Source organism: Notechis scutatus, chromosome 10, assembly GCF_049901735.1.
Source record: "Notechis scutatus isolate UNSWTSFEM ecotype Mainland chromosome 10, rNotScu1.2, whole genome shotgun sequence".
Taxonomy (NCBI): domain Eukaryota; kingdom Metazoa; phylum Chordata; class Lepidosauria; order Squamata; family Elapidae; genus Notechis; species Notechis scutatus.
The window spans coordinates 10,210,922-10,238,862 of NC_142018.1; the positions used below are offsets into that span (position 1 = coordinate 10,210,922).

The window sequence follows — 27,941 nt, forward strand, 5'->3', positions numbered from 1 at the left end:
TGTAACTTTATGAAGGTGAAGTGACTTATTTTTATTAGGGTCTATGGCATGAAACATCAGGATGCAACAGGATTGGTCTATTAATTGGGAGCAATGTCTACATATAAATTTTGTCCATTGTCTATTAACGTGGTGGAATCTAAAAGTTGAATCATGACAACTGGACCAGAATTTGACCATCCAGGAAGTTTCATAGGTCAAAATAAAAAAAAAAAATAGTTTGGCAGAGAGTCAGAAAGTCTTTGGAATGTGCCAACTTTTGCCCACCAACTTCAGGGGTGTCTCTACAAAATGTATTGTTGCCATGATTCGACTTTTTAGATACCTGGATAATTGAGTCTTCATTGACCTAATGTGATGGAATGTAGCCTGGATTCCGGGGGGTGTGCATTCCAGAGGAGCACGAGACAACTCAGTTCAGATTGTTTGTGTGAGAGAAAGTGGGTGAAGACAGCTACTCCCTAAGAGCCCCCAGGGTATATGCCTGGTGTGGCTGGTAGCTTGCATTAGTTTGTCTAAGATTCTATCTATAGAAGCCTATCTATAGGTGAAGAACAATAAAGATATCTCCTTGGAAGAATCATAAAGCATCTTTCTTGATTTTTGGAACCTGGCATTCAAGTATATCAAATTTTAACCAACGCTTCACTTGCAATGGCATTTACACAGCTGCCTGTATCTTAATAAAGCACAGAATAAAAATATGTTGATACCTTTGCAGCATCTGACACAGTGTCCCAATTGCCTCCATTTAAAGAAAATTTTCCACTACCTATCCGTAACAAAATTTCTTCAGGGGTATCATTGGGCCCGTTTGCAAAAGGTGTGTACCTAAAAAATATTTTTAAAAAAGGAGGTTAGTTCCCTTTGCATAAGTAGTTCAGAAACATAGATGGAAACTTGCTGATTTAGCACAGCTGTCATACTCTGGGTTGATCCTATAAAATAAGAGTCATGCCTCTGAACATCTGCAAATTCATAGCTATGTCAACATTTGAAAGGCGGATCTCACCCTGCCAGCATTGTATAAAGAAGAACTCCCAAGCTCCAAATATCACAAGCAGCATCATAGCCTTGCCTCATGAGGACCTAGAAGATGAACAAAAAACTCTGTCTTATTGTTAGAAAGACGAGCCCTCACCACACTCAAATTGAGAAGTAAATTTAAATAGGTGTTTTTCAACCTTGGCCACTTTAAGATTGTGTGGACTTCAATTCCCAGAATTCCTCAACCAGTATGCTGGCTGGGGGAATTCTGGGAATTGAAGTCCATGCATCTTGAGGTAGCCAAGTTTGAAAAACACTGATTTAAACTAATGACCACAGTGCTACTTAAATAAAATAGTTACCTTCCTGAAATGCTGCAGTAGTACGATCTTCTTTTAATGACCCCCATAATCCCTTGCAGGATGGAGTCTGGGCAACTGAATGGACCTGAGTGTTTACTGGCCGGATGCCCTTCCTGTCACCAATATGGAGTTATATTCAGCAGATATATATATTTTCATTGTGCCCAGAGAGAAATATCTGCCTCTACCTAGGATTGAACTCACAGCCTCCTCACTGTGAGGCAAGAGCTCCACCTGTAGGCCATAGCACTGCTCAAATGCTGCAGTAGTACACAGAACAATAATCAACATTCAACTGAATTCTGGGTTTCCATGTTTATTGTCAACTCATAAAACATTTTGTATATACGTTTTATAGTTGTCAACAGAAAGCGGGAGAGGAGTTTCAAAGAGCAGGCGGCAGTGTGGAATCGAAAGTACTTTCCATTCATATTTTCTTCAAAGACTGATTAGATGACTGAAGCTTCTACCATGCAAAAATCTAATTGGAGAGCATGATTGGTGACTCTTGGGTATGGATGCGTTTCGTTGGATGATACACCTAGAGAGGTGGGGGAAGCAGGATCAAGGGTGACAGTGAATTACGTATCTCAGAGTTGGCTACGCCCAGGTTAGTGCCGGCATGTTAACTTCTAATAAATCCTTTTTAGTTTTGGGAGTGCGGCTCGAGGCTCAGGATTTAATTGGAGTAACTGCCAGAATCCTGACATTTATTTCTATACATTAAGAAGCCCGTTTATGCATGCTCTTGTGTGTGAGAGTAAATTGATAATTATGTTGCAAGGAACAACAGAGCAGAGCAATCTATCCCTAACTCCTCCCCAAACTTGTGAATTTCAAATACTTTCTTGGAGATTTAAAAAGACGATTTGTAAAACAAAACAGGAAAATGCATACCTCTGGTGCCACAAAATTAGCAGTATAGCATGGCGTTAAGAGAAGCCCATTCTCTCCCCGGAGTTGCTTTGCAAAGCCGAAATCACAAATCCTGATGGAATCAGCATTATTGGAATCATCCATATATAAAATATTACTTGGTTTAAGATCCCGATGCACAACCTTAAAAAAAGAACATATAAAACCCAACTGTTCAAACTGAAATCAGGAAAAAAAAAAACATTTTAAAAGATTAAGTAAATTCTATCAACTCAGCAGCAACACAAAGGAGAATAGAAAGAATGATTGAATGTTTAAACCAAATTTCTACAAAAATGAGACTTCATAATTGGGAGCAGACCACAGAATCAATTTATCCAGCTGTGATTTAAAAGTGAATCATTAAATCTGATTTTCTCTTTTGCTTACAAACACCCACTTCTAAATCAGGTTTGTTTGTTTACTTGTTCATGGATTGATTGATTCATTCATTCAATTTGTATGGCCACCCAACTCAACAACTGACTTTGGATGGCAAGCAATCTTAAAAACAAACTCTCTCCCTCCCCCTCTAATTTTGTCTCCAACAATTGCCAGCTAAATTCTAAAATATAACATCCCACCTATTTTTATACAGACCAGTCTCTGGTTAGCACTTGCTCTCATACCAACCGATTTGCTGAAATGTTATACATATAAAAAAATATAAAGGATTTCAGTTTGTTTATTTGGTGCCTTTGAGTCAATGTTGACTCCTAATGACTACTTGGGTCATTTTCTGCAGTTTTCTTGGCAAGATTTCAGAATTGCTGTTTCCATGACTTCTTCCTAGGGTTGAGAGAGACTGGCCCAAAGTTACCCAGCTGGCTTTCATGCCTAAGGTGGGATTAGAACTCATGGTTTCCCAGGTTCTGGAGTGATGCATTAACCATTACACCAAACTGGCTCTTCAGGATTTCAGTACATGGATATTTGCTTATATATTTAAAAGATTCTCCCAAAGGGGCTTTTTCAAGAGGCAACTGGATTTTCTAGTTTTTTTTTCTTCCTTTGAAGACGTTTCACTTCTCATCCAAGAAGCTTCTTCAGCTCTGACAGGATGGTGGGAAATGGAAGGATTTATATTCCTTGCAGACAGCGGGTCATTTGCATCCTTTTAGAGGGTCGTTGAAGCACCTGGAGAGGTTTACATGTCCTCAGGGTCACCTGAGTAGTGCTTTTGGCTCCTGGTTTTTTTTTTCCTGGAAATCTTACTACAAGAACCATTAGCACTACTCAGGTAACCCTGAGGACACAGATAAACCACCCAGGAGCCTCAACAACCCTCTAAAAGGATGCAAATAATCAGCTGTTTGCAAGGAATATAAATCCTTCCATTCCCCACTATCCTGTCAGATCCGAAGAAGCTTCTTGGATGAAGAGTGAAACATCTTCAAAAGAAAAAAAACAGAAAGTCCAGTTGCCTCTTGAAAAAAAGCACTTTTGGAACAACCATGACTTGGATGATTGAGAATCTCTACAGACATTTAAAAGATTCGTTCAGCTGCTCATCCATCCACACAAACCCGAAACACATACATCCAAACTTAATTAAATTATCAAAATGTGGCCAGCTTACTCCTTGACAGTGAAGGTAGTCCACAGTTTTAGCGATAGTATATAAGACGGCACTTGCTTCGCGTTCTGAAAAATACTTCTGTCTGAGAATACGATCCAGAAGCTCCCCTCCCTTCATCAATTCTGTGACAAGGTAGATATATTTACCATCATCGTACACCTGTAGAAGTTTAATATAGTTGAGTAACACATACTCCAGGAATGGGGCGTGAAACACAGGGTCTGCCTAGAGCAGGGGTCTCCAACCTTGACAACTTTAAGACTTGTGGACTTCAACTCCCAGAATTCTTCAACCAGCTGGCTGAGGAATTCTGGGAGTTGAAGTCCACACGTCTTAAAGTTGCCGTGGTTGGAGACCCCTGGCCTGGAGGCACACTCAACAGAAGGGGCTGATTTTCCACCAATAACTTCTTTTTTAAATTGCAAAGATTCCAGACTACTGAATAACCTTTTGCCGCTTTCAGCTTGGCAGATGAGAGAATATTGAGGAATTGTGGAAAAAAACAAGATCATATGCTATGGGGTTCTTTCCCTCGCCATAAAGCAGATGTGTCCGATCTTGGCAACTTTTAAGACTTATTGACTTAAATCCCAGAATTCCCTATGCTGCTGAGGAATTCTGGGAGTTGAGGTCTACAAGTTGCAAAGGATGGATATCCCTTCTATAAAGTTAATACAGCTGAAATTACATTTCCACCCAGTTGGGAATAATAAATAGCAATAGCAATAGTACTTAGACTTATATTCTTGCTTTATAGCTCTATATAAGCGGCTTACAGAGTCAGCCTCTTGCCCCCAACCATCTGGATCTTCATTTTACCCACCTCAGAAAGATGGGAGGCTGAGTCAACTTTGAGCCTGGTGGGATTCGAACTGCCAAATAGCAGGCAGCCAACGGTCAGCAGAACTACTGTGCAGTACTGCACTCTAACCACTGCGCCACGGAGGCTCTATAAACCCACACACCTTAGTAGACATACCACAACAAAGCCTATTTTCAAACAGAATCATATTTCACTGACAAATATCAAAAGCTTCTCTTCTGCATTCCAGCAGAGACTGGACCAGAGGAAAGAAATTCATCCCATCAACAGCTACACTTTGCATGCTCCCTAGAAACCAAAAAGAATACTTACATCTTTTAAAGTAATAATGTTAGGATGCTGTCCGTACCGCATCAAGATTTCTATTTCTTCGGAAGGATCTCTCTTACTTTTGTCAATTATCTGGAGGGGAAGACGATGACCACAAGGAAGTGTGACAGGAGATTAAATTCAGCACAAGGAAGCACATTTCTATTTAAGAAAGCTCAGAACAGCCTCACTCTTCAAGGCCACCTTGTAACAAGGGCACAGAGCAGTCTTCTTCCCTTCAATTCCCAGAATTGTGAAGCCAGCATTACAATTGAGTGCCAGCAATTCTAGGCAGTAGTAGGATAGAGGCAATATCTCTGGAAGATGTCCCAGGCATTTTAAAACATTGGAAATCCTCCACTACAATGTGGATACTGAATCTCTATCTCTTTCTCTCCTACCTCAAAGCAGGCCTGCAGATGAGTCATATTTTTGAGATACTTACATTTTATATGTATTTTAAGTGTATTAAATTATTGTATTTTCTCCTGTAACGATTGTCTTTTACCTTACTCTCATTTTAAAGTGTTTGTTTAGAATTTTCTTGGCAATATGTGTTTGGACCTGTATGTTGATATGGCCCATAGGCTAATCAATCAACCAATCAACATAGAGATACTTTTAAAAAGATGGACTAGAAACAAGGCAGCAAACTTGCAAGGCCTACTTATGTAAAGGGATGTGCCACTTCAAACCAAATCTTAAATTGTCTAAATGACAAGAACATCATGCTGTATGACTGTAACTTTGTCGTTTGTATCCTTACGATCTATATTGACTGTTTCCTAGTATGATTTGATTTATTGAACCCCATGAGTATTATTAAGTGTTGTACCTGATTATTCTTGACTCTTGACGAATGTATCTTTTCTTTTATGTACACTGAGAGCATGTGCACCAAGACAAATTCCTTGTGTGTCCAATCACACTTGGCCAATAAAGAATTCTGTTCTGTTCTGTTTTGTCCTGTTCCATCCCATTCTATTTAAATTCTATTCCTATATTCTTCTATTCTATTCTATTGTGCCCTACGACTATCATTAAGTGTTGTACCTGATGATTCTTGACTCTTGACGAATGTATCTTTTCTTTTATGTACACTGAGAGTATTTACACCAAGACAAATTCCTTGTGTGTATAACCACATTGGCCAATAAAGAATTCTATTCTATTCTAAAACAATTGGTAGACTCAATTCATCTACTAAAGTTCTACACTATGCAAATGAGATGGAAATAGAGAGGGCTGGGATTGGCCAGCTCCATTGGTGCCGTCAGTCCAAGTACTGTATTCTGACTGGTGGGATTAACTTTGTTTTTAGTACATACAATTTTTATCTGTGATAATTGTAAGTCTCCCAGAATTACTCTGTTTTAAGATGGGCAGCCAATGAATGAATGAATGAATGAATGGAGATACTAGCAGTTAGTAAAAGATCCTCTGGGCAATTATCTTCTTAGTATTAAAGTTCTAAATAGCACATCCACAAATAACTGAAGATAATTACATGTCAACCCCAAAGAAAGAACCATATATTAGCAACATTTCATTACCCAAACTTGGTAACATCATCAGTGCTAGGAAGGAGTGGGGTTTGCTCCCATTTTATATAAAAGAAAGCAAACCCCACTCTTTAGAAGCACTGATGATATTACATGGCTGGGTAATAAAACATCTACAAGAAAACAGCCAAGCTCAGAGAGCACCAAGGATCCCACAGTTTAAACCTTGAGCTACAAATATTCTCCTTTATTGATGTCATACAACTGTCAAATTTGCAGCTTAGAAGATGTTTAGGAAAAAATGAGTCCTGTTTCTTTATATATTCGTTCTAAATAAGATGAAAAGAACACAAATCTTAATTTAATTTAAAATGGTTAAGAGCTATAAAACATTTATTTGAAACATGGGCTAATTTATATAGATTGCTATATACGTTTAGATATTTAAAAGTGATATGGAAAAAAAATAGCGCCCCTTCATACCTTCACAGCAAATTCCATATTGGAAACTGTATGGATGCAGCGCTTACACACCGAGTAAGAGCCCACACCAATGTCTTCTTTAAGTTCATAGGCATCTGTGAAGAGTGCACTGCTCCCATGAAGTTGCTAAAGAACACAATAAAACAACTTTTAAAAGCTTGCAATTATTTCATAAACTTTTTGGGAACATTTTTGCAGGCCCCCTACACTTCTTATCAGCTCCATACACTTTGGATTTGTGAAAAAAAATATAATAGTAAGGGCAGAGGCAGACCTAAAAGAACAACTTTTGGACCATTTAGTCCATTTTAAGTTTTAATCTTAGTGGATGTAGTTGTTGAGGCATCCCAACTGGTTCACAATTAACAGTATATCAGAGTTTGGTTGAATTTGGATTTAATACAATAACCATTTCTTGCAGTCTGTTTTTTTTTTTCCTTCAGATGGATCTGTAAATTCTCCTAAACTTTAGCCATAGACATTAGCAGCCAACTATAATCATCATCATCATTATTATTTAACGTCATCATTATTTAACGACCTCATAATCTCTTGTGGGATAGAGTCTGAGCAACTGAATAGAGCTAGCAGAGTGTATACTGGCCAGATGCCCTTCCTGTCACCAATGCGGAGTTTTGTTCAGCAGATAAATTCTCAGTGTGCCCAGAGAGAGAAATATCTGCCCCTACCTAGGATTGAACTCACAGCCTCCTGACTGTGAGATGAGAGCTCTACCTCTGGGTCATCGCACCACTCCTTGCAGCCAACTATGATGATGGGTAAAAAATGAGCACACAGGGGTGACATCACAACCCAAGACCTACAATGATATGTCTCATCAATATCAGACACAAATATGTATGTTAGCGGGGCTGTGAAATTATGATGATGATTTTGTCATTTCCATATGCAAGCTTACCCTTGTCCAACGACTCTTTGACAAGGATCTCCAAACTTGACTACTTTAAGTCTTGTGGACTACAACTCCCAGAATTCCCCAACCAACTGGCTGAGTAATTCTGGGGGTTGAAGTCCACAAGTCTTAAAACTGCTCTGAAAGTTTGAAAACCCCTGCTCTGTGACATTAGAAGTTAATATTAGATGGGAACCAGGTTTTTGTTTTAAATTAATCCCAAAGAATCCAGTTTCCAACCATATTGATTCTGTATAGTTACATAATTATAATCACTATACCTAATCATATTTTATCCTCTATATGCAGTAACTAATCATGACTAAGAAAAATACATTGTAACATTTTTATAGGATACTGTTCTGACCCAAACCTTGTTCCAAATAAACAAACACCGAACAGAGATAAAAGCAAAACCTTTTAATGCTTCTCTGCAAATTCCTTTAATTTATGGTTAAAAGGCTGTTTCAAACTAATAAGAACGAGCCTTGCCAAGGTTATGTAAGGCTGCCAAGAACACTGGATAAAAGTTACTAAGAAATATTTCAACCACAAAGAGTCTCCAAACACCAACCAAGATATTCTGAATGTCCACAAGGCTTGAGTGCAAAAATTTCTTTGCTTCCTGCAAAGAACTCTGGTTTCTCAGCTGCCTTTTATCTCTTAAGGGAGGGGCCATTACCTTGCAGCCTTACACCTGAGTTGCCCATGTTGCTGCAGCTGCTCTTTCCTACAAGCAGCCCTGCGCATATGCGCATTGGGCACAGGCTCCTCGGGGACCTCTTCATCCCTGCTGCCAGCCTCCACAATCTCTGAAGGCAGCACTCCACTCCCTGATGGTCCTGGCCCCATCCCTGCCTCACATGCAGGCCCCTCATCTGAGTCCTCGCTCTCTGAGACCTCAGCCGTCCGCACCTGCTGCCAGTGAATCACAACAGATAAGGGGAAAGTGTCTGTATGAAATTTACCAAAAATAATTTCTGTTTGGACTCGTAACACAATTTAATAGTTTATTCTCAAGTGGATTATTATATGACCTTTATGTTCCAAAGCAGCTTTCCTTTTAAGCTCCTTAAAAAAGAACAAACAGGCATACATACAGGCACACTTCTCATCTTTCAACCAGAGAAACCACCATTCTCAAACCAGCAAAGTATGTGTGAACTCTTACAACTTATTATCCATACATTATTTTTTTCATAGCTGCGGAACCAGAAAAATCAGGCTCACACACCAGCAACGCTAGTTATCAAGCATTTCTTGTGAAATGCTTTCTACTACATAAATGGTTGTTTAGATATCTCTGCATGCATAGACTAGAAACTACACACACACACACACAAACAGACACATTTTTTTTACCTGTACTATTGGCAAAATGTTGTTGAGAGGGGTGATTTTGTGGTCTTCTATGGTGTTCGTTGCCACAAAGCTGAAACCTTTGAAGAGCTGATGAGCATTGGCGCTTGGCGGGACTCCAGGGGAATCTCGATTAATTGAGCAGTGTAACACGTTAGATTGCCCCAAAATACAATGCAAAATATTCTACATCATAATGCTGATTTATCAAATAATCCACTTTTGGAAAGATGGCAAATCTAACCACCTTTCTGAGTGTTGTAACAAAGAAGCAGTCAAAGGAAAATGAATGCTTGGGTTTTTTAAAAAAAAAATCAAATAATTAGCACGGAAAACTAATTCAATTAGTCAATTTTAATCCAGTGATGTTAAATAAAAGCCATTTTTTTAAAAAAAAATAACCCTAAAAATTAAGAGCATCATACAATATTTCTGGTGGAGACCAATAGGATTGGCCTATATTTATTTACTCTTACTACTGGTTTATACCTATTCCAATTATTATGTTGAACTTTTTAATTGAAAGTTCTATTGGTTTAGTTTACTTTATTGTCATTGAACCTCGTACGATGAAATCAAACACCATCTTCAGTGCACATCATGACCATGAAAATAAACACAAAAACACATCTTTCACCCTTCACACATTGAAACGGAAACCCCCGACACGACACCAACACTGCACTATTCAGCAGAATTCAAAAGAGCTACTGCCCTGGGATAGAAGCTGTTTTTCAGCCTATTTGTCCTTGTTTTTATTATAGTCCTGTACCATCTGCCAGATGGTAATAGTTCAAAAAAAAAGGGTGCCCAGGATGAGATGGATCTTTGAGAATGTTTTGAACTTTCTTAAGGCAGCGGGAACTATAAAGCTCTTCCAAAGAGGGGAGAGGGCAACCCATGATCCTCTGGGCAATGACGTTAACCCTATTATCAAAGAGGAATGGGTGGAGGGAAGATATATTACAGGTATATTACAATATATTGCAGGCAGTCCTCAACTTACGACCACAATTGAGCCCAAAATTTCTATCGCTAAATGAGACTTCTGTTAAATGAGTTTTGTCCCGTTTTAGGACCTCTCTTGCCACAGTTGTTGAGTCAATCGCTGCAGTTGTTAAGTGAGTAACCCGGTTGTTAAGTGAATCTGGCTTCCCCATTGACTTTGCTTGTCAAAAGGTTACAAAAGGTTGATCACATGACCCTGGGACCCTGCAACTGTCATAAATATGAGTCAGTTGCCAAGCGTTTGAATTTTGATCATGTGACCACAGGGGAAGCTGCAATGGTCATAAGTGTGAAGAATGGCTTTTTTCAGTTCTGCTGTAACACTAAATGAACTGTTGGAAGTCAAGGACTGCCTGTAATACATTGTAATCTTTTCAATATTAGAGTATTACTAATAAGTAATAAGAGTAATATGAGCTGCGGTAGCGCAGTGGTTAGAATGCAGTACTGCAGGCTACTTCTGCTGACTGCCGGCAATTTGGCAGTTCAAATCTCACTAGGCTCAAGGTTGATTCAGCCTTTTTTCAGTTCAAGTGCCTTTTTTCAGTTCTGCTGTAACACTAAATGAACTGTTGGAAGTCAAGGACTGCCTGTAATACATTGTAATCTTTTCAATATTAGAGTATTACTAATAAGTAATAAGAGTAATATGAGCTGCGGTAGTGCAGTGGTTAGAATGCAGTACTGCAGGCTACTTCTGCTGACTGCCGGCAATTTGGCAGTTCAAATCTCACCAGGCTCAAGGTTGATTCAGCCTTCCATCCTTCTGAAGTTGGTAAAATGAGGACCCAGATTGTTTGGGGGCAAGATGCTGGCTCTGTAAACTGCTTAGAGAGGGCTGTGAAGCACTGTGAAGTGGTATATAAGTCTAAGTGGTATAGCTACTGCTCCCCATCTCCTTCCTTCCTCCCTTCCTTCCTTCCTTCCTTTCCCTTCCTTCCTTGTGGTTAGAATGCAGTCTTGCAAGCTAATTCTGCCCACTGCCCGCAGTTCAAATCTCACCAGGCTGAAGGCTGACTCAGCCTTCCATCCTTCTGAGGTCAGTAAAATGAGGACTCAGATTGTTGGGGGCAATAGGTTGACTCTGTAAACCACTTAGAGAGGGCTGTGAAGCACTGTGAAGCGGTATATGAGTCTAAATGCTATAGCTACTGCTCCCCACCTCCTTTCTTCCTCCCTCCCTTCCTTCCCTTCCCTTCCTTCCTTGTGGTTAGAATGCAGTCTTGCAAGCTAATTCTGTCCACTGCTAGCAGTTCGAATCTCACCAGGCTGAAGGCTGACTCAGCCTTCCATCCTTCTGAGGTCAGTAAAATGAGAGATTGTTGGGGGCAGTAGGCTGACTCTGCAAACCACTTAGAGAGGTTGTAAAAGCACTGTAAAGCAGTATACAAGTCTACGTGATATTGCTATTACCTTTGGGAGTTTTTGCTGTGAATTCTGGGTCAAAGCAAAATGTGTCTTCTGGTCTTCCAGAAGCAGGTTTAAATGGAGGCTGAATCTCTGTCCTGTAAAGTTTCTGTAATCAGAACCACAAAAAGATTATTTCACCGTAGATTACAGTGGATTTATATTGCTTTTCTAGTGGGAAGTTCTTTGCTTCTGAAAGTTCAATTTTAGAAACATTTCCTTTCTGTGCCCATGCCTCTTCCCACACCTGTGATTGTCCCCAGAGCCATTTGGAGTCCCAGGAAGAGGAAAGAGTAAAACTCAACTTTTCCTCTCCTTCTGTTACAGAAGAGTTTGCTTCTTCGAAGAGACTTAATCGAGGGAAGGAAAACTACTGGATGTGAGTACAAATATTCTCTAAGTACTAGGCAGTCACTAGGGAATCTAAAGGTATCAGGCTTTTCTTGAACCTGCATTCTCCTATTTCTATAAATGTTTTTGAAAAGCTTCTAAATGCTATGAAAATAAATAAAAAATACGTACAAGTTGATACAGCTAAGGTTCAAAAGAAAAGGGGAGGAGGAAGGGAAGAGGAAGAAGAAGAAGAGGAGGAGGAGGAAGGAGAAGGAGAAAGAGAAGGAGGAGGAGAAGAAGAAGAGGAAGGAAAAGGAGGAGGAGGAGGGGAAGGGGAGGGGAAGGAGGAAGGAGAAGGAGAAAGAAGGAGGAGGAGAAAAAGAGGAGGAGGAGGAAGTAAAAGGAGGAGGAGAAGAGGAAGAGGAAGAGGAGGAGGAGGGAGGAGGAGGAGGAGGAGGAGGAGAGGAGAAGGAGAAGGAGAAGGAAGGAGAAGGAGAAGGAGGAGAAGAAGAAGAAGAAGAAGAAGAAGAAGAAGAAGAAGAAGAAGAAGAAGAAGAAGAAGAAGAAGAAGAAGAAGAAGAAGAAGAAGAAGAAGAAGAAGAAGAAGAAGAAGAAGAAGAAGAAGAAGAAGAAGAAGAAGAAGAAGAAGAAGAAGAAGAAGAAGAAGAATATTGCAGCATCACTACTCCTTTCTTTTTTCTTCCCTTTGGTGGAGGTGGTATTGGCTTTTTTGCTTTACCTGCTCAAGGTATTTCCCAACATTAAAAAATGCAAGAGTTGTCAAGCATTATATTAAACTTGAGTCCTTACGAGAATGGTATCCTGAGTACAGATTTATTCCATAGACTCACATTCCAGTCAATGGTTGAAAAGAAGGGATGCCTCTTTATTTCTTCAACACCATCAGGACCAGCCCCTATAATTTCAAGGAACACAAGGCACAACATGATTGCCAATCAAACAACAATGACATATGCTGATGAAGGTCCCCATCGATCAATTGAAAAGGTTTTAAAAGTAAATCTACTTGGTATGAGTTCCCTTCCACTAGAAGAATTTGCTCTTCTGACTTTCCTGGTCTTCTATTCTTGTTAAACTCTGGGTCTTCTTGAAGGACTTTGGAACTTGAGTGTTGCAGAGCTCCTGGTGCCAGGAATACACATGATAAATCTTACTTTAATTATATATTGTACTCCTGGGATTTTAGGTTGCTGTTATGATGGCACTAGCTGCAGGTTTGCACCTGGCTTTGAGTTGCCTTGACCATATATTCATAATGAAATATTTTTTCAAATACTGAAAAGAAACGCTTTCCAGTTCCCAAGCTTCAGCTCTCCCATTTTCTCCACTGCATTGCAAGTCAGCTTCAAAAGATTGCAGTCTACGCGGTCATGCTACTGCAAATATAAACCACAGAAGGGCCCCAAGTGCTTAAGCAGTGGAAGTGACTGCTGTTTTCAATGACAGACCCAAAGGTGCTCTTTCAAAAAGCAACTGGACTTTCTTTGTTTTTCCTTGAAGATGTTTTGCTTCTCATCTGAGAAGCTTCTTCAGGTCTGAAGAAGCTTCTTGAATGAGAGAGGAAAGAAGGAAGGAAGGAAGGAAGGAAGGAAAAGAGAGCGAGAAAAGAAAGAAAAAAGAGGGAGGAAGGAAGGAAGGAAGGAAGGAAGGAAGGAAGGAAGGAAGGAAGGAAGGAAGGAAGGAAAGAAAGAAAGAAAGAAAGAAAGAAAGAAAGAAAGAAAGAAAGAAAGAAAGAAAGAAAGAAAGAAAGAAAGAAAGAAAGAAAGAATGAAAGAAAGAAAGAAAGAAAGAAAGAAAGAAAGAAAGAAAGAAAGAAAGAAAGAAAGAAAGAAAGAAAGAAAGAAAGAAAGATCCAGTTGCCTTTTGAAAAAGCACTTTTGGGACAATCATGATCTAGAAGACTGAGAATCCCCTCTGTAGACTTTCAACGTCAGGGAATGCTCTTTTTAAAAAAAAATAAAACAATGTAAATTATACCAACACTAATGTAAAGGAATTTTTGAACAAAAAAACCAAGAATGTTTAGATAGTCAGCTGCAGTATTCTCAACAATAGTTGTCATAATAACAACATCTGCCTATCTCAGGTCTTTGGCAATGACTTGCTAGGTGGATAGAAATGCCATATCCAGTCTAAACATCTGGCTGACTCTTTGACCAACTATAATATCAACATTTGTTATCTTATCTTAGTTTTGACACTGTGGTGTTTTGGAGTTTCCTATTATACTGTAGTATCACAGCTACCCATGTGCTTTTTGGGGAAGAGATGGCTTCTAATTCTATCTTATCTTTCTTCTATATATGCCATTTTCCTAAATTAGCTTGAAAATCAAGACACACTATCCATAATAGATTATATCAGGGAGGTTATGAAATGCTACAACACAATCCACAAACCTGGAGTTTTTGCAAGGTTGCAGACTAACGCATTTCTCTCCTTTATCCTTTGACTGTGGTATTTTGAGGTAAAGGTCCAGAACATCTGGAAATTTCCACCTCAAGAAAGACTGACGTAGGCAGGATTAACTTACCTAGCCTGTTTGAAGGATTCCTTTTAAACAACATCCTTAGAAGACTCTGAGCTTCAGGGCTCAGGAATTGTGGCATTCCAAGTTTCGCTCTGGGAAAAGAAAAAAAATTGGATTCAAGAAGTGCTTTCTAATTAAAAAAATCAAATGCAAACAATTGACTCAAATGGGCCTTTGAACATGTGTTTTCCACTGCGCAAGTGATTGTTCGAAGAGACAGGAAATTATTGTTCTAACTAAGTATTCTAAAAAGGTGCATTTTTAGCAGCTTATCAAAAATGGCACTCTTGGTGCCAGCTTCAATCTTGCAATACATATAGTATCTTCCTTAGTTTTCATTTTTCTAACTACACTTTTCTTCAGCTCAGAAACAAGATTTAACTGTCTGCTTTTTTGATGGAATTGTATGCAGGTTATTTTTTTCTGGGAAATCTTTCATACATCACCACATGATAATTCAACCATCAGGTTATTGGTTATGATTACTAAAATCACCTCACCTCCCATAATCAACATCTGGAAAGCCAGAGATTCCATTTCCCTGCCAATCACTTTAGTATCTCCCATAAGATCAAATGTCCCTTTGCAGAACCCAAGGCCTCAAAAGCCTCACACAGCTGGAAAGCCAAAGTTGTGTATGCACCATCTTAAAAACAATCCTCCATTCTTTTATATTATCACACTCCAGAAAACATGAAACGGATACAAGATTCATTTTAAATGCTCGAAGAGCTAAACTGCATGTCCTAAAAATCAGTTTTCAGTTATTTTAAAAAATTATTTAAGTTTTATAAATTGCATAAAATCAACAAACTTTCTGTGTATGTGTGTATGTCTTCAAATCATTGACTGCCTGGGTTAGCCCTCCCGCAATTGGTTTGGCAAGATTTCAGAAATGCTTTACCACTGCCTTCTTCCTAGGACTAAGAGTGGGTAACTGGCCCGATGTCACTCAGCTGGCTTCATGCCTAAGGAAAACTAGAATTCACAGACTCCCATTTCTAGCCTTATGCTTTGAATCACTACACCAAGATACCTCGCATTGTCTTCAAATCAACATTGACTCAAGCGATCAAATTGGCACTGATGTTAATATCAATTTATAACATTTATATCTTGTTTATTGTCTGGAGTTTTACTGGCTATTTTGCACAAAGGACACCAGTCATTCCTCAACCCACACCATGAGTGTCAGGATTCCAGCAGTTACCCCCCATTTAAATCATGAGTTTCGAGCCAAACTCCAAAACTTAAAAAGGATTTATTGGGAGTTAAAACTATCCAGCACTGTCTGGGTGTAGCCAACTCTGAGACACATAATTCATTGTCACCCTTGACCCTGGTTTCCCCCCACCCCCTGGGTGTATCGTAATTTATATTCTCCAATGGGACACATCCATAGCCAAGAGTCATCAATCATGGTCTCCAGTTAGAATTTTGCGAGGCAGAAACTTCAGTTACCTAATTACTATCTTTGAAAAACCATTTATGGAATGCAGTTTCAGTTTGCAAGCTCCCCCCTCCCTTTCTGTTGGCAACTCTAAAAAGACCATAGAAATATTTTATGAGTTGACAATGATTTATTTAAAACTTTATTTAAACTTTATTTACTAAATCCTTTATTTGTCAGCGTTATCCTAAGGCAGGGTCCCCAACTACCAGGCTGTGGCCTATACAGAACTGGGCTGTGTGAGAAGAGGATCAGCCCACACACAGTGCACACAGCTCAACTCACACAAGCAGCAGGGTAGTGTACAGCTCCACTCACATGACCGGTGGGCTGGCACTCATACACAGGTGTACCGACCTGCCCCTTGCATGGTCGGTTCCCCTCTTCCCTCCCCCATTGCCAAGACACCAGGCTGCAAAGATTGGGGACCGCTGTCCTAAGAATGAAGCCAAATGCTTGTTTTTTTCTTCATCCATTTTAAAACTGGATAAATACTTTTATGTAATTTTATGTAAGGGTTCCTGGACGAGAAGGCAGTAACAAAAGTTTTGCTTTGCTTTGATAAATACTTTGAAACTAATTAAAACCCGAAAACCTGAAATAAAAATATCCTATCTCAAAACCACTCACTTTTGCCCATAGTGAAATTTTCAAACAGCTTAAATAATGAAGAATTTTGGGCAGGGGAAACCTCATAATCAATTTATCGTATCAATAACCTGTACTGCATGCCATTTTTGTTAACTGGCAAAAATACTTAGCAATGGAGCAGAACAGAAAAATACTTACTTGAGTATCATGTTCATAGTTTCATTTCGGTCTTTACCTTGGAAAGGTAAAGTACCAGTGAGCATTTCAAACTGAGAAAGAAACAAAGACCACAAACATTTAGAAAACAAACTAACAAACAAGATTCAAGTTTCCAGAATTGAGATTTAAGAAAAACCCTGCTTCTTATTATAACCTATTCTGAAGGCAGACTAACTTGCACTAAAACACTAACAGAATTGTTAAATTCATAATAGATTATGCTAAATAATAAATCTATATTAAACAATTTTGATAACATTAAATACCTTCTAAACACTTTACACTAATACATATTTGATTAATTTAAGATATTTAAATAGTCAGACAAAACTATGATGGCTGAAAATACAGTTATAACTTTGTTTAAAAAGTCAACGACAACTATAAACACTTCATTACAACCATATTTACCATAGCATTATGTGATATGTTTTTCAACATTCAGTGCTGGTTTAAGTGTTCCTTCCTCAGCTACTTGGCTCACAAAATTAACATAAAGCATGTTCAGTTCAACCAAATAACACACTTTCCATGATGATGTAAGCTTAGCAGCAAAAATATTACAATTATAAATTATGACTTATTACATCTCATTAAATTTGTATATCACCGAATATTTCTCACTCCTGGCATCTTGTAAGATAAAATATAACAAAACCGCCATGCTAAGAGGATAAACTAAAATAAAAATAAAAGAAACAAAACATTCATGGCAATAAAACCCCAAACAAATATATTTAAGCCACAACTCCAAAAATATCAAACCCAATTACAATTAAAAAAATACATCAATTTGTGTGATCCTTGGTGCTGTCCGAACTTAGTGGTTTTCTTGGAGATGTTTCATCACCAAACTAGACAACATCATCAGTGTGTATAGTTATTAATGATGTTACCTAGTAGGGTAATGAAATGTCTGCAAGAAAACAACCAAGCTCAGAGAGCACCAAAGTCTCCACAGTTCAACCCTGCTAAATGCAAATATTCCCTTCTATCATTCATGCATCGTGAGCCACAAATGCTTATGCCATGCAGCACAAAACCAGGCCATTAATGCACAGTACCATGAGAACACCAAACGACCACCAATCAGCACTTTGGTTGTGGCCCCGCCTGTTCACAACTTCAGGGGCCATGTATTCTACAGTACCGCAGAAAGAATAAGCTTTCTTCTCTTGATCAACCGATTCTTTGCTTAAGCCGAAGTCTAAAACAGCACCACAAAGACATACCAAGCAAAGAAATTATGAGCAAACATCAGTCATAGAAAGAAGATGATTAGCATGTAAGTCACGTCTCCTAGAGATGAGTCAATGATGGCCCTCCAGCTATCATGACAAGTCTATTTTCCTCAACCCTACCCCAATGAGAAGCGATGATGGAAAGTCATGATCACTTCATGATCTGTTCTTAATCTCTTATCCAGTCATAGGTCATGGTAGAAACTCCAGCCCTTTTGCATTTACATTGTAATATTGCATGCAGGACATAAGAGGCCAAGCTTGCAATATGTGGTGTTGCTCATGTCATCATTTTCTCCTTGCTGCAGGCACCAAAAAGACGTGAAAGGTGACAGGTGATCCTTTCGCTATCTAAATTTAGTAGGCTGATACCCGACATGACTATCAATGAACTCTTAAATTAATTACTAAATAATTAAACAATTAAAATGGCCCCATGCAAGCCCACCAAAATACCCACAAGCTGCATAATGGCACAACAATGTCCTAGTGCTATCTTTCCTCTCCTTTCCTAGTTACCATACATGAATTCATGATTCATTGATGTTACAACTTGGTTTGAAGAATACATTATAGCAGGGGTCTTCAAACTTGACAGCTTTAAGACTTGTGGACTTCAACGCCCAGAATTCCTCCTCCAGTCATGTTAGCTCAGGAATTCTAGGAGTTGAAGTCCACAAGTCTTAAAGCTGTCAAGTTTGAAGACCCTTGCATTATAGATAAAGTAAATTATGATTGAGCATCACCCGTAAAGATATGGACAAGTTCTACATGTAAAAGCAATGTGTCTCATCACTGGGTCAATGAAAAATTTGAAGGAGGAAAATCAGTTTGGATTTAACTCTAGCCCAGTTTCTGGAAAGGTCCATCAATCCAGGGCTTTGAGCCGGTGTTTCTCAACCTCCATAGTTTTAAGATTTGTGGACATGGCTGGTTGGGGAATTCTGGAAATTGAAGTCCACATATCTTAAGAGTGGCCAAGGTTGAGAAACACTGCTTTGATCTCTGCGTGGCTTCCACCAGTGTCCAAGTGACAGATTTATACAACAGTACAAAGACCAAGCTAAAATTTTCAACTGTGTATCTTTCTCCGAGTGGAGAATTTCAACTTAACGCAAAATCCTCTTTGCATCATCTCACAAATGTATTGAATATACGATATCTTTTCTCCCCCACCAAAAAAGCAGAGGAGCTTGTACACTCATTTCTGCTTACCCTATTTTAATATTTTCAGCCTATAGTGCAGCAAGCTAGCTAACACAGCTTTTCTTCAAAGCATGCTTAATTCACAGGTGTCATTTTTAGTCAACATTCAGCATGAAAATGTGGTCTCAGCCACCTGTAGTTAAGCACTGAATTAGAATTAGAATAATGAGCACCAGTATTTCTTCAATAGGCTAAAAGCCACTGTCTGGTTTTAAATTAATTGCATTTCTGTGATCTATTTAGGGAGTGTTGTTGTTGTAACACTTGTTTTGATTAGTTGTTTTATTATCTTACTGGAGAATTTGTTTTGCTTTTATTGTACATACATATTAGTCGCCCTAACAGTTGGTGTCTAGGAAATGTTATAAATAAGCAATTATTACTTTTTGACAGATCCAAATGGAACGGCTTCTCGTAAAGCACAGCAGATACTCTAAACAGCATGACCATAAGAATCAAAAACACATGAGAAAATTTACATATTTCAGAGAAGCTGAAAATGAGTAAGAAATCCAAATAGCTGTCTCCGAAAGTACAACATACACAACTGTACAATTGCACACTCGGTCTGGGCCAAAAGGCTGAGAAAGTACTTTTAACTCATTTTTAATGGTTGTGTTTGAAATGAGGTTAATTATTTAGCTTTCATTGTGTACCTCACCCAGATTCCCATGCATGAGTGGGGCAGCTATATAAATTCAAGAAATAAACAGAGAGAGAGAACGAGCAAGAAGCTAGGAGAGCTGTAATGTTTTAAGTTGCTTCATTTTAATTTTAACCAATGTTTTGGAGTATGATTTGAAGCTTGATCCCTAGCGCAATCAAACATTGAGAAGCAAGCGATTGACCAAGTGCTAGAAACTAAATGGAAGAAGGTTTAAGCTTAGGTTTATATCATATGAAACAAACAAAATGTTAAAAAATTGTGATATTTATGTAGTTAGGAGAAGAAGGAGTAGGAGTGACATGATAGCAGTGGTCTGATATCTAAGGGGCTGCCCCAAAGAAGAGGGAGTCAAGCTATTCTCCAAAGCACCTGAGGGCAGGACAAGAAGCAAGGGTGGAAATTAATCAAGGAGAGAATCAACTTAGAACTAAGGAGAAATTTCCTGACAGTGAGAACAATTAACCGATGGAACAACTTGCCTCCAGAAATTGTAAATGCTCCAACAATGGAGGCTTTTAAGAAGACATTGGACAGCCATTTGTCTGAAATGCTATAGGGTTTGCTGCCTAAGCAGGGGGTTGGACTAGAAGACCTCCAAGGTCCCTTCCAACTCTGTTATTCTAAATTATATTAAAGTAACCAAAATATATTTACAATCCCCAAGGTATATCATAACTTTTAGGGAGACACAGCTTCACCCCTAATATTTGGAAATTGAAAGTTGAAAAATTTGACATGCCCTAAATTATAAGGATATTGCCTTTGAGTTCTCTTACAAACTCTTACAAAGTTCTCTTCTCATCAGAAAGAATGGGAGAGATTCATCTGTAATGAATCCAGACTTGTCATTCTTCTATCAACAACATTAAACCATAATTCATTTTAAATAACTAGCAAGAAAAGTATAGACTAAAAACAGACTGTAGAAACATAAAAGGATGGAAGATATAAACTACATTTAAAATCTGAAGCACTCTGGAATGGTATCCGGATATTTTCCCTCCCTACATTTTTAGAGTATTATTGTCATTTTGCAGGGTTTCGTTTTACATACCTACAAAACATGATGTTCTTGTTTCTCATAAAAGGCAAAATGTGAGCATTAGAGCCCCAATCTCCCTGACTACTGTTCAAAAAGAGAAACGGATGGTTGATAATGAGCATTGATGTATGTCATGTTTTTTTCTTTTCTTTTTTGAAGGGGGAGGTAATGCTGGCTTAATGCTTTGTAACAACAAATGTTCTTTTGCTTTGTTATACATTGAAAATTCTAGCTTTGCCGTGAACGATTATGCATTTGCAAGCCTGTTTTTGCACATACTGTAGAGTTCTGTTACTAGGCATTAGACTTCGATGTTACTCTTAACTGCTATGATACATGAGAATACAACAACCAGCTGGCAGATGTACTCACAAGAGGAAGTCAGAGAAATCAAGAAGACAGCCACTGTGGTTGATGCTCCACCTGTTGTCTATGTGTAACACACTTAAAAATGGATCCAGGTTATTTGAAGGACCATCTTTTCCAAGTTATACCTACCCAATCTATATGAGTGGAGATCACTTCCCCCACCTTAAGGAGGTCCCTCTAATGCATGGGTGTCAAACTTGTGGCATCATGTTGCCGTCACGTGACGTTTTCCCCATTCGCTGAGCCGGGGTGGGCGTGGCCTGCACAAGACGCATCCAATTTGACACCGGTTGTGGTTAGCTGGCAGCAGGTGCGGACAGCTGAGGAGAGTGAGGACTCAGATGAGGGGTCAGGACCATTAGGGAGTGGACTGCTGCCTTCAGAAATTGTGGGGACTGGCAGCAGTGATGAGGAGGTTCCTGAGGAGCCTGTGCCAAGTGTGCATGCGCGCAGGGTTGCTCGCAGGAAAAAGCAGTTGCAGCAGCACAGGCAGCTCGGGAGTAAGGCTGCAAGGTAATGGCCCCTCCTTCAAGAAGATAAAAGCCAGCTGTGAATCAGACGTCCTTTGCAGAAGGCAAAGAGGTTTTGAAACTCCAGCCTCGTGGACATTGCAGTATCTTAGTTGGTATTTGAAGACTCCTGTGTTGTGAAATATTTCTTATCTGTTATTCTGGGCAGCCTCACACATTTTTGGTGAGGCTTGTGCTTATCAAAGTTAATTAGTTTGCAGCAGCCTTTTAACTGGGGATTCGTAAGAATCATTAAAGGGTTTCTGTTCGCTTTGGTTTGTGTTTGTTTTATTGGAAAAGGGTTTGGGTCAGAACAACACCCCTGATCTAGTGGGACCAAGAAGAAGGACCTTCTCCATGGTAGCTCCCTCCCTATGGAACATCCTCCCCAGGGAGATATTTTGTTCCCATCTCGATATTCTTTTGAAAGACATAGTTTTGCCATTGGCTCTGGGTAATATGGAGCCCATCAAGTGGTTTGCTTGATTCCTGTCACCAGGAAAGTGAGGTTTATTGGGTTTTATATTTGGAGTGTTTATTTCTATTAGCCACCTGGTATCACCATGCATGAGTTGGGAACAGTGGTGGGATTTAGCCAGTTTGCACCACTACAGGAGAACCGATTGTTAACTTTCTGAGCAGTTTGGTGAACTAGTGTCATGCCCTTCGTAGAGTCGGACTCTGAGGGAGAGGAGGAACAGCCAACAGGGAGTGGAGGTGTGGGGAAGGGCAGAGGCCAGCTGGGCAGTCAGAGGAAGAACCAGACCCATCTCCTCTTCATCCTAGGGCCTGCAGGGAGGAATGGAGAAGGGAACAACGTGGCTTATGAGAGAGGAAGCAGCCATGATCCCCCTCATTAGTTGCAGCTGGGGAGAATAGTATATAAGGGAGACGGTTACAACACAGAGTTGCCAGAAGTAAAGTGTGTTTTATTTTGGGCTGAAGTTATCTTGGTTGGTGTCCTTCCAACAAAGTGTGCCTTGTTATCTCCTTGAATTTGGTAATTACTTATCCTGGTCTGTTGTGGAAATTTCTTCATTGCAGTTTGTTTGGCTTTTTATTTCACCTCTATCTGCTCATTAAGTTTGGACTGTATTGCTTTCTTTTGAAGACTATTTTTCAGTAAGTTTTATCTCCAACTGAGAATTATGGAACGGTGGGGCCAAGTTGGAGGCATTAAAGGACATTTATTTACGTTTTGGATTTTGTTACATTTGTGTTACAATCAGGGTCATCACAACCGGTTGTTGGAAGAAATCATTAGGGTAGAGAACTGCTTGTTAAATTATTGGAATCCCACCACTGGTTAGGAAGCCATATAAGTTTTCTTAATGAATCAACAAATAATAATAATGGGTGGGACTTTGTTTGAAGCATTGTGGCTTCTCTCTTTATTTTTCTGACCACCTCTTGCAGATTCTCCGCCAGCTGGAGTGGGCACTGGAGGAAGGCTCAATATGAAATAAACATATATTTTTTTTATGAATGTAGCATTTGTTCAACAAAAAGTTGAAAAATAATTTGAAGGGATAAAGGAAGACATGATGGATGAGACAGCAGCATCTTCAGCCACTTCAAAATACCTTCTGTTTTAATCAGCTGAGTCTATTTAGGTAAATATTTTTAGTTTTTTTTTTTAAAAAAAGCTATACTAATAAGTTCCACCTACCTGTTAACTTGATATGTCCTGCTTCATCAAGCAAAATGCTGAAAATTAAAATCCACATTCACCAATGCACATAAACAGGAATATTTTAATAAGACAGTTGAGCAAATTAGCATGCTATAGTATTTACATTTAATTAATTAAGAATTTTCTGAAAACATATTTTGTTAAAAAAAAAAAAAGAGAGAGTACAGGTAGCCTTTGACTTACAACAATTTGTTTAGTGACTGTTCCAAGTTACAAAAGCACTGAAAAAGTGACTTATGGTTGTTTTTCAAGCTTACAACCTTTCCGGCATCCCCCATAGTCGTGTGATCAAAATTCAGGCAACTGGCAATGGACTCACATTTATGACGGTTGCAGTGCCCCAGAGTCATGTGGTCACTTTTTGCCATTTTTTTTTTGACAAGCAAAATCAACGGGGAAGCCAGATTCACTGAACGACGGTGTTACTAATTTAACGACTGCAGTGATTCACTTAACAACAGTGGCCAGAAAGGTCATAAAATGGGGCAAAATTTGCTTAACAACGGTCACACTGAACAACCAAGATTTTGGGCTCATTTGTAAGCTGTAAGTCAAGGATCACCTCTAGAGCAGTGATTCCATATTTATTTTATGGCAAACACAAAAGAAGGGTTTAAATAAGAGTACCGTAATAGTGGATAAAATACATTTTACTTTACTTTTCTGGCTTCAAGTCCCTGTATACAATTCCCAAGCTGTGCAGGTGATCCAAAGCTAGAGCCAGTTCTGCGAGGTAGAATTTCACATCTTCCTCTGTAAACATAACCTAATAAGAACTATATAGATTTACATTCCGGTCTGGTTAAATTTCTGTACATCAAAGACATTAGCAAATTCCCACAATGTTTAAAGATCCACGATGCAAATTCACTAGTCCATACTGCATGTTGTCCATGGTTTTGGATGACTCACAAGAAGAAACTGCCAGGAGTGGGATTCTACCTGGTCAGACTGGTTCTATAGAACCGGTTGTTACGATTCTGCACAGTTCGGAGAACTGGCAAATCACGCCACTGGCTGGCCCTGCCCCTCCCACTCACTCCTTACCTGGCATGCCATCAAACTTGCCAGGTTTGGTAAGTTGCTATTTTTACTTCTTTTTTTCCCGGCCATCAGCTGTTCTGCTGTGCCAGGAGATTTAGATTAGCTGGAAAGCAGGAAATCGTTGGATTTCTTGCTTTATAGCTAATCTAAAAGCAGAGCTGAACCTTCCTTAGGACTGAAGCTTCTATTTTTCAGTGCACACTCAGGTAGCGGATTGCAGAAAGATAGATCTCTGAGTGAATCTGCGATTCTGTGAGCAACTCAATCTGTTTGCCTGCTTTGCCTGATTTTGGGTAAAAGTTGTTCTTTTTTTTAAATAAAAAATTCAATATTTACATAAATATTTACAATATTTACATACAAGCCATGCCCAGCCAGTCACATGACCAAGCCACACCCACAAATTAGGCCACACCCACAGAACCGATTGTTAAGAAATTTGAATCCCATGTCAGCTTTGGAATCTCTATTAAAAGCTGCCACACAGCTACGGAGAATGGAAGTGGGGGGGGGTTGTTGTTATTTGAATAATTTTCAGTAGACATAATAGATACCTAAGGCTGTCAAGGTCATTCTCTATGGCACAGCAAGAATTGTAGTTGAAGGGTGATTTGTTCACGTGATTTATGATGTGGGAGAAAAGGGGTGGGTGTTGACTGAGTATTGTGGGAAGTCTGGGAGGAACCTTTAGTTTCAGAATCTCACAAACGTGCCAAGTTTCTGTTATTAATAAAGCACTTTGAGAATATGTTTGTCTCTGAGTTACTGATTGAAACGGACAATTTCTGGAACCCTGACATCCCACCCCTGGGAACTATACATATGCAACTTCAAAAAGGACCAACATTGATCCTATTATCCCAAGGGTGCTTTTTCCAAAGGCAACTTTTTCTTGAAAACAAAGGAAAGCAAAGGAAAAACAAAAAACAAATTCCAGTTGCTTTTTGAAAAAAGCATCTTTGGCACAAACATGACCTGGATGACCGAGAATCTCCACAGACATTGATACTATTAGTTCTCCAAGAATAAATATTCAGAGCATGCCTTTGGATGCAGCTCATCAATGACAAATGAATGATTACAAGGGAAATGGAATGGTTGACCTCTGGAAGGACACGTGTCCAGAATACCTAATTTCTCTGCATGGGAAAAAGGTCCTAATGAACAAGATTATTTAAGTATCTCTAATTATGCCATATGGCGAAAAGATCTCCAAGATCATAAAGAATAAAAGTGAGAGCTTAACCATTAAAAGACAAAACTCTGCAATTATCTGAACATGCTTGGAACACCCCAAAAATTGAGTCCAGCACTTGTCTCATTAAAGCAATCAGGTGATATGGGTTGTGCACTCTGGTGCTTTGAAGCATTTCTTCTTTTAGCATCCTTTCTAAGACAAGTCCTGGAGGGGGGGGAAACTACTTTCTTACATAGTGAGAAATGATTTACTTATTAATATATTTGACCTCATTGTGTTTTTACACAGAAACCTTTCCCCTGAGTGAAGGGAAAAAAACATTTCTAAAAGCAGAGAGTAAGATGGTTTTTATGTAGTCATAACACTGTGGGAGGCAACTATTTATTCAATCCTGCGTTTTCTCCAGAAAGCCAAAAACAGCATACCACCCTCTTAACTTCATGATCACAATTTGTCCTCGCAATTTGGAGGGAGATTAGGTTAAGAGATATTAATGGAAAATTGATCCAGTTTCTTCACTGCTGAATAGTGACAGAGAGCCGGATTTAGGCAAGGGGAAAAAAAAACCACCCAGATTTGAAACTAAGATATAAAATAAATGGATTTGAGTTAGTCGTCCCCTCTCATATGGATGTTGAAAATATATAAAAAAAGAGAAAATGGAGCTCTTGGAAGAAAAGGCAAAGACAAAAACTTAGTATAAGGGTTACCACTTCACATTATGTTTTAAAAGGTCCATAAATACATACCTCTTTGGATAATCTTGTGAACACGTCTCCTCCCCTGAGAAAATCCAATATTAAATATAGCTTTCCTTCAGTCTGGAAGGCTGTAAAGAGCAGCCATAAAATATGAATCAGTTTTGTGCAACAACAGATATGAAGCATAGATAAAACACTAAATAATATATCCTAATCATATGAGACATTTGAGGGCTCTAAACTTTTAACTACTCAAGGCAAGAGGAATCAATCAAGAGGAATTCTATAAACAACTTCCTCCTCCTCCTCCTCCTCCTCTCCTCCTCTTCCTCCTCCTCCTCTTCCTCCCCTTCTTCTTCTTCTTCTTCTTCTTCTTCTTCCTCTTCCTCTTCCTCTTCCTCTTCCTCTTCCTCTTCCTCTTCTTCTTCTTCTTCTTCTTCTTCTTCTTCTTCTTCACCCATAATCCCTTGCAGGGTGGAATCTGGGCAACTGAATGGAGCTGATGCCCTTCCTGTCACCAATGAAGAGGAATTTGACCAAAATACTAAATTGATAGCCACATATTTAAAGTAGGTTAAACTCAAAATGCTTTATTCGTATTTAAGAGCATTACACTGGGAGGCAGCATTTTTTTGTGACCTTCTTCATTTATTAGTTGGACGACTCAAATCCAGGAAGTCCCCACTGGCACTTTCACAACTGCTCAACAACTTTTACCACCGATTCCCAATGGAGAGCCAAATGGGTCAACGAATGGCCAGACATAGGAAGACGTATAAATGACCCCACTCAAAAGTGCTAGGTGTCAACTCATAAAACATGCCTATGCCTGTTTTAGTAGTTGCCATAAAAAGGGGAGGGGGGAAACAGGGTCACAGGTGACTGTAAATTATATAGGCCAGAGTTGGCTCCATACGGGGCAGTGCCAGTATGTCGCCTCTAATGTTTGAAGTTTTTTGAAGTTTGGCTCGAGAATCATGATTTAATGAGGGCGATTGCTGGAATCCTGACAGCAGGCTCTGAACTACCAGGTCAGCAATGGACCGTCCTGAATAGGTGTCACACTTCAGCCGGTGTCTGCCAGAACTCTCTGTGTAAATGGGGCATAGTATCCTCCCATCAGTGTGGGTGACATGCAGGCTCCCGTGTCAAGCTGTCAATCACATCGTGACTGCGTGACTGGCTGTAAGCTGAGGGATATACCAGTTTACTGTCACACACACACACACACACACATTAAAAATCAATGCTGCATCTCAATGGTTAGATGGCCTAGATCAGGGGTGTCAAACTCAATTTCACTGAAGGCCACATCAGGGTTGTGTTTGACCTGGGGGGGGGGGGGACTGGCCATGGTGGGCATGGCCAGCTTGACATCACTCATGTTGGGGGTGCCTGTGGTGGCCCAAGCGCTCTGCCAGCGAAAACAGGCTCCCTGCTGTGGTCCGCCAGCGGCCTGTGGAGCTGGCAGCAGAGGTGG

The 27,941-nt window shown here is 39.4% G+C and overlaps 1 protein-coding gene across 2 annotated transcripts in view; it reads right to left on the reverse strand.

The window, feature by feature from the left end:
* Positions 1-27,941, reverse strand: part of RPS6KA6 (ribosomal protein S6 kinase A6) — a 63,507-nt gene that overhangs the window by 1,982 nt on the left and 33,584 nt on the right. For both annotated transcript variants that reach the window (XM_087972068.1, XM_087972069.1), the window contains exons 6-20: positions 26,510-26,589; positions 24,178-24,284; positions 23,495-23,532; positions 17,856-17,998; positions 16,771-16,841; positions 14,535-14,623; positions 12,832-12,896; positions 11,654-11,756; positions 9,236-9,360; positions 6,961-7,086; positions 4,979-5,068; positions 3,844-4,002; positions 2,247-2,408; positions 1,013-1,089; positions 714-831 (exon numbers count right to left, since the gene is read on the reverse strand). In XM_087972068.1, the coding sequence (XP_087828194.1) occupies positions 714-831; positions 1,013-1,089; positions 2,247-2,408; positions 3,844-4,002; positions 4,979-5,068; positions 6,961-7,086; positions 9,236-9,360; positions 11,654-11,756; positions 12,832-12,896; positions 14,535-14,623; positions 16,771-16,841; positions 17,856-17,998; positions 23,495-23,532; positions 24,178-24,284; positions 26,510-26,589 (1,553 nt within the window). The remainder of the gene's footprint in view (positions 1-713; positions 832-1,012; positions 1,090-2,246; positions 2,409-3,843; positions 4,003-4,978; positions 5,069-6,960; positions 7,087-9,235; positions 9,361-11,653; positions 11,757-12,831; positions 12,897-14,534; positions 14,624-16,770; positions 16,842-17,855; positions 17,999-23,494; positions 23,533-24,177; positions 24,285-26,509; positions 26,590-27,941) is intronic.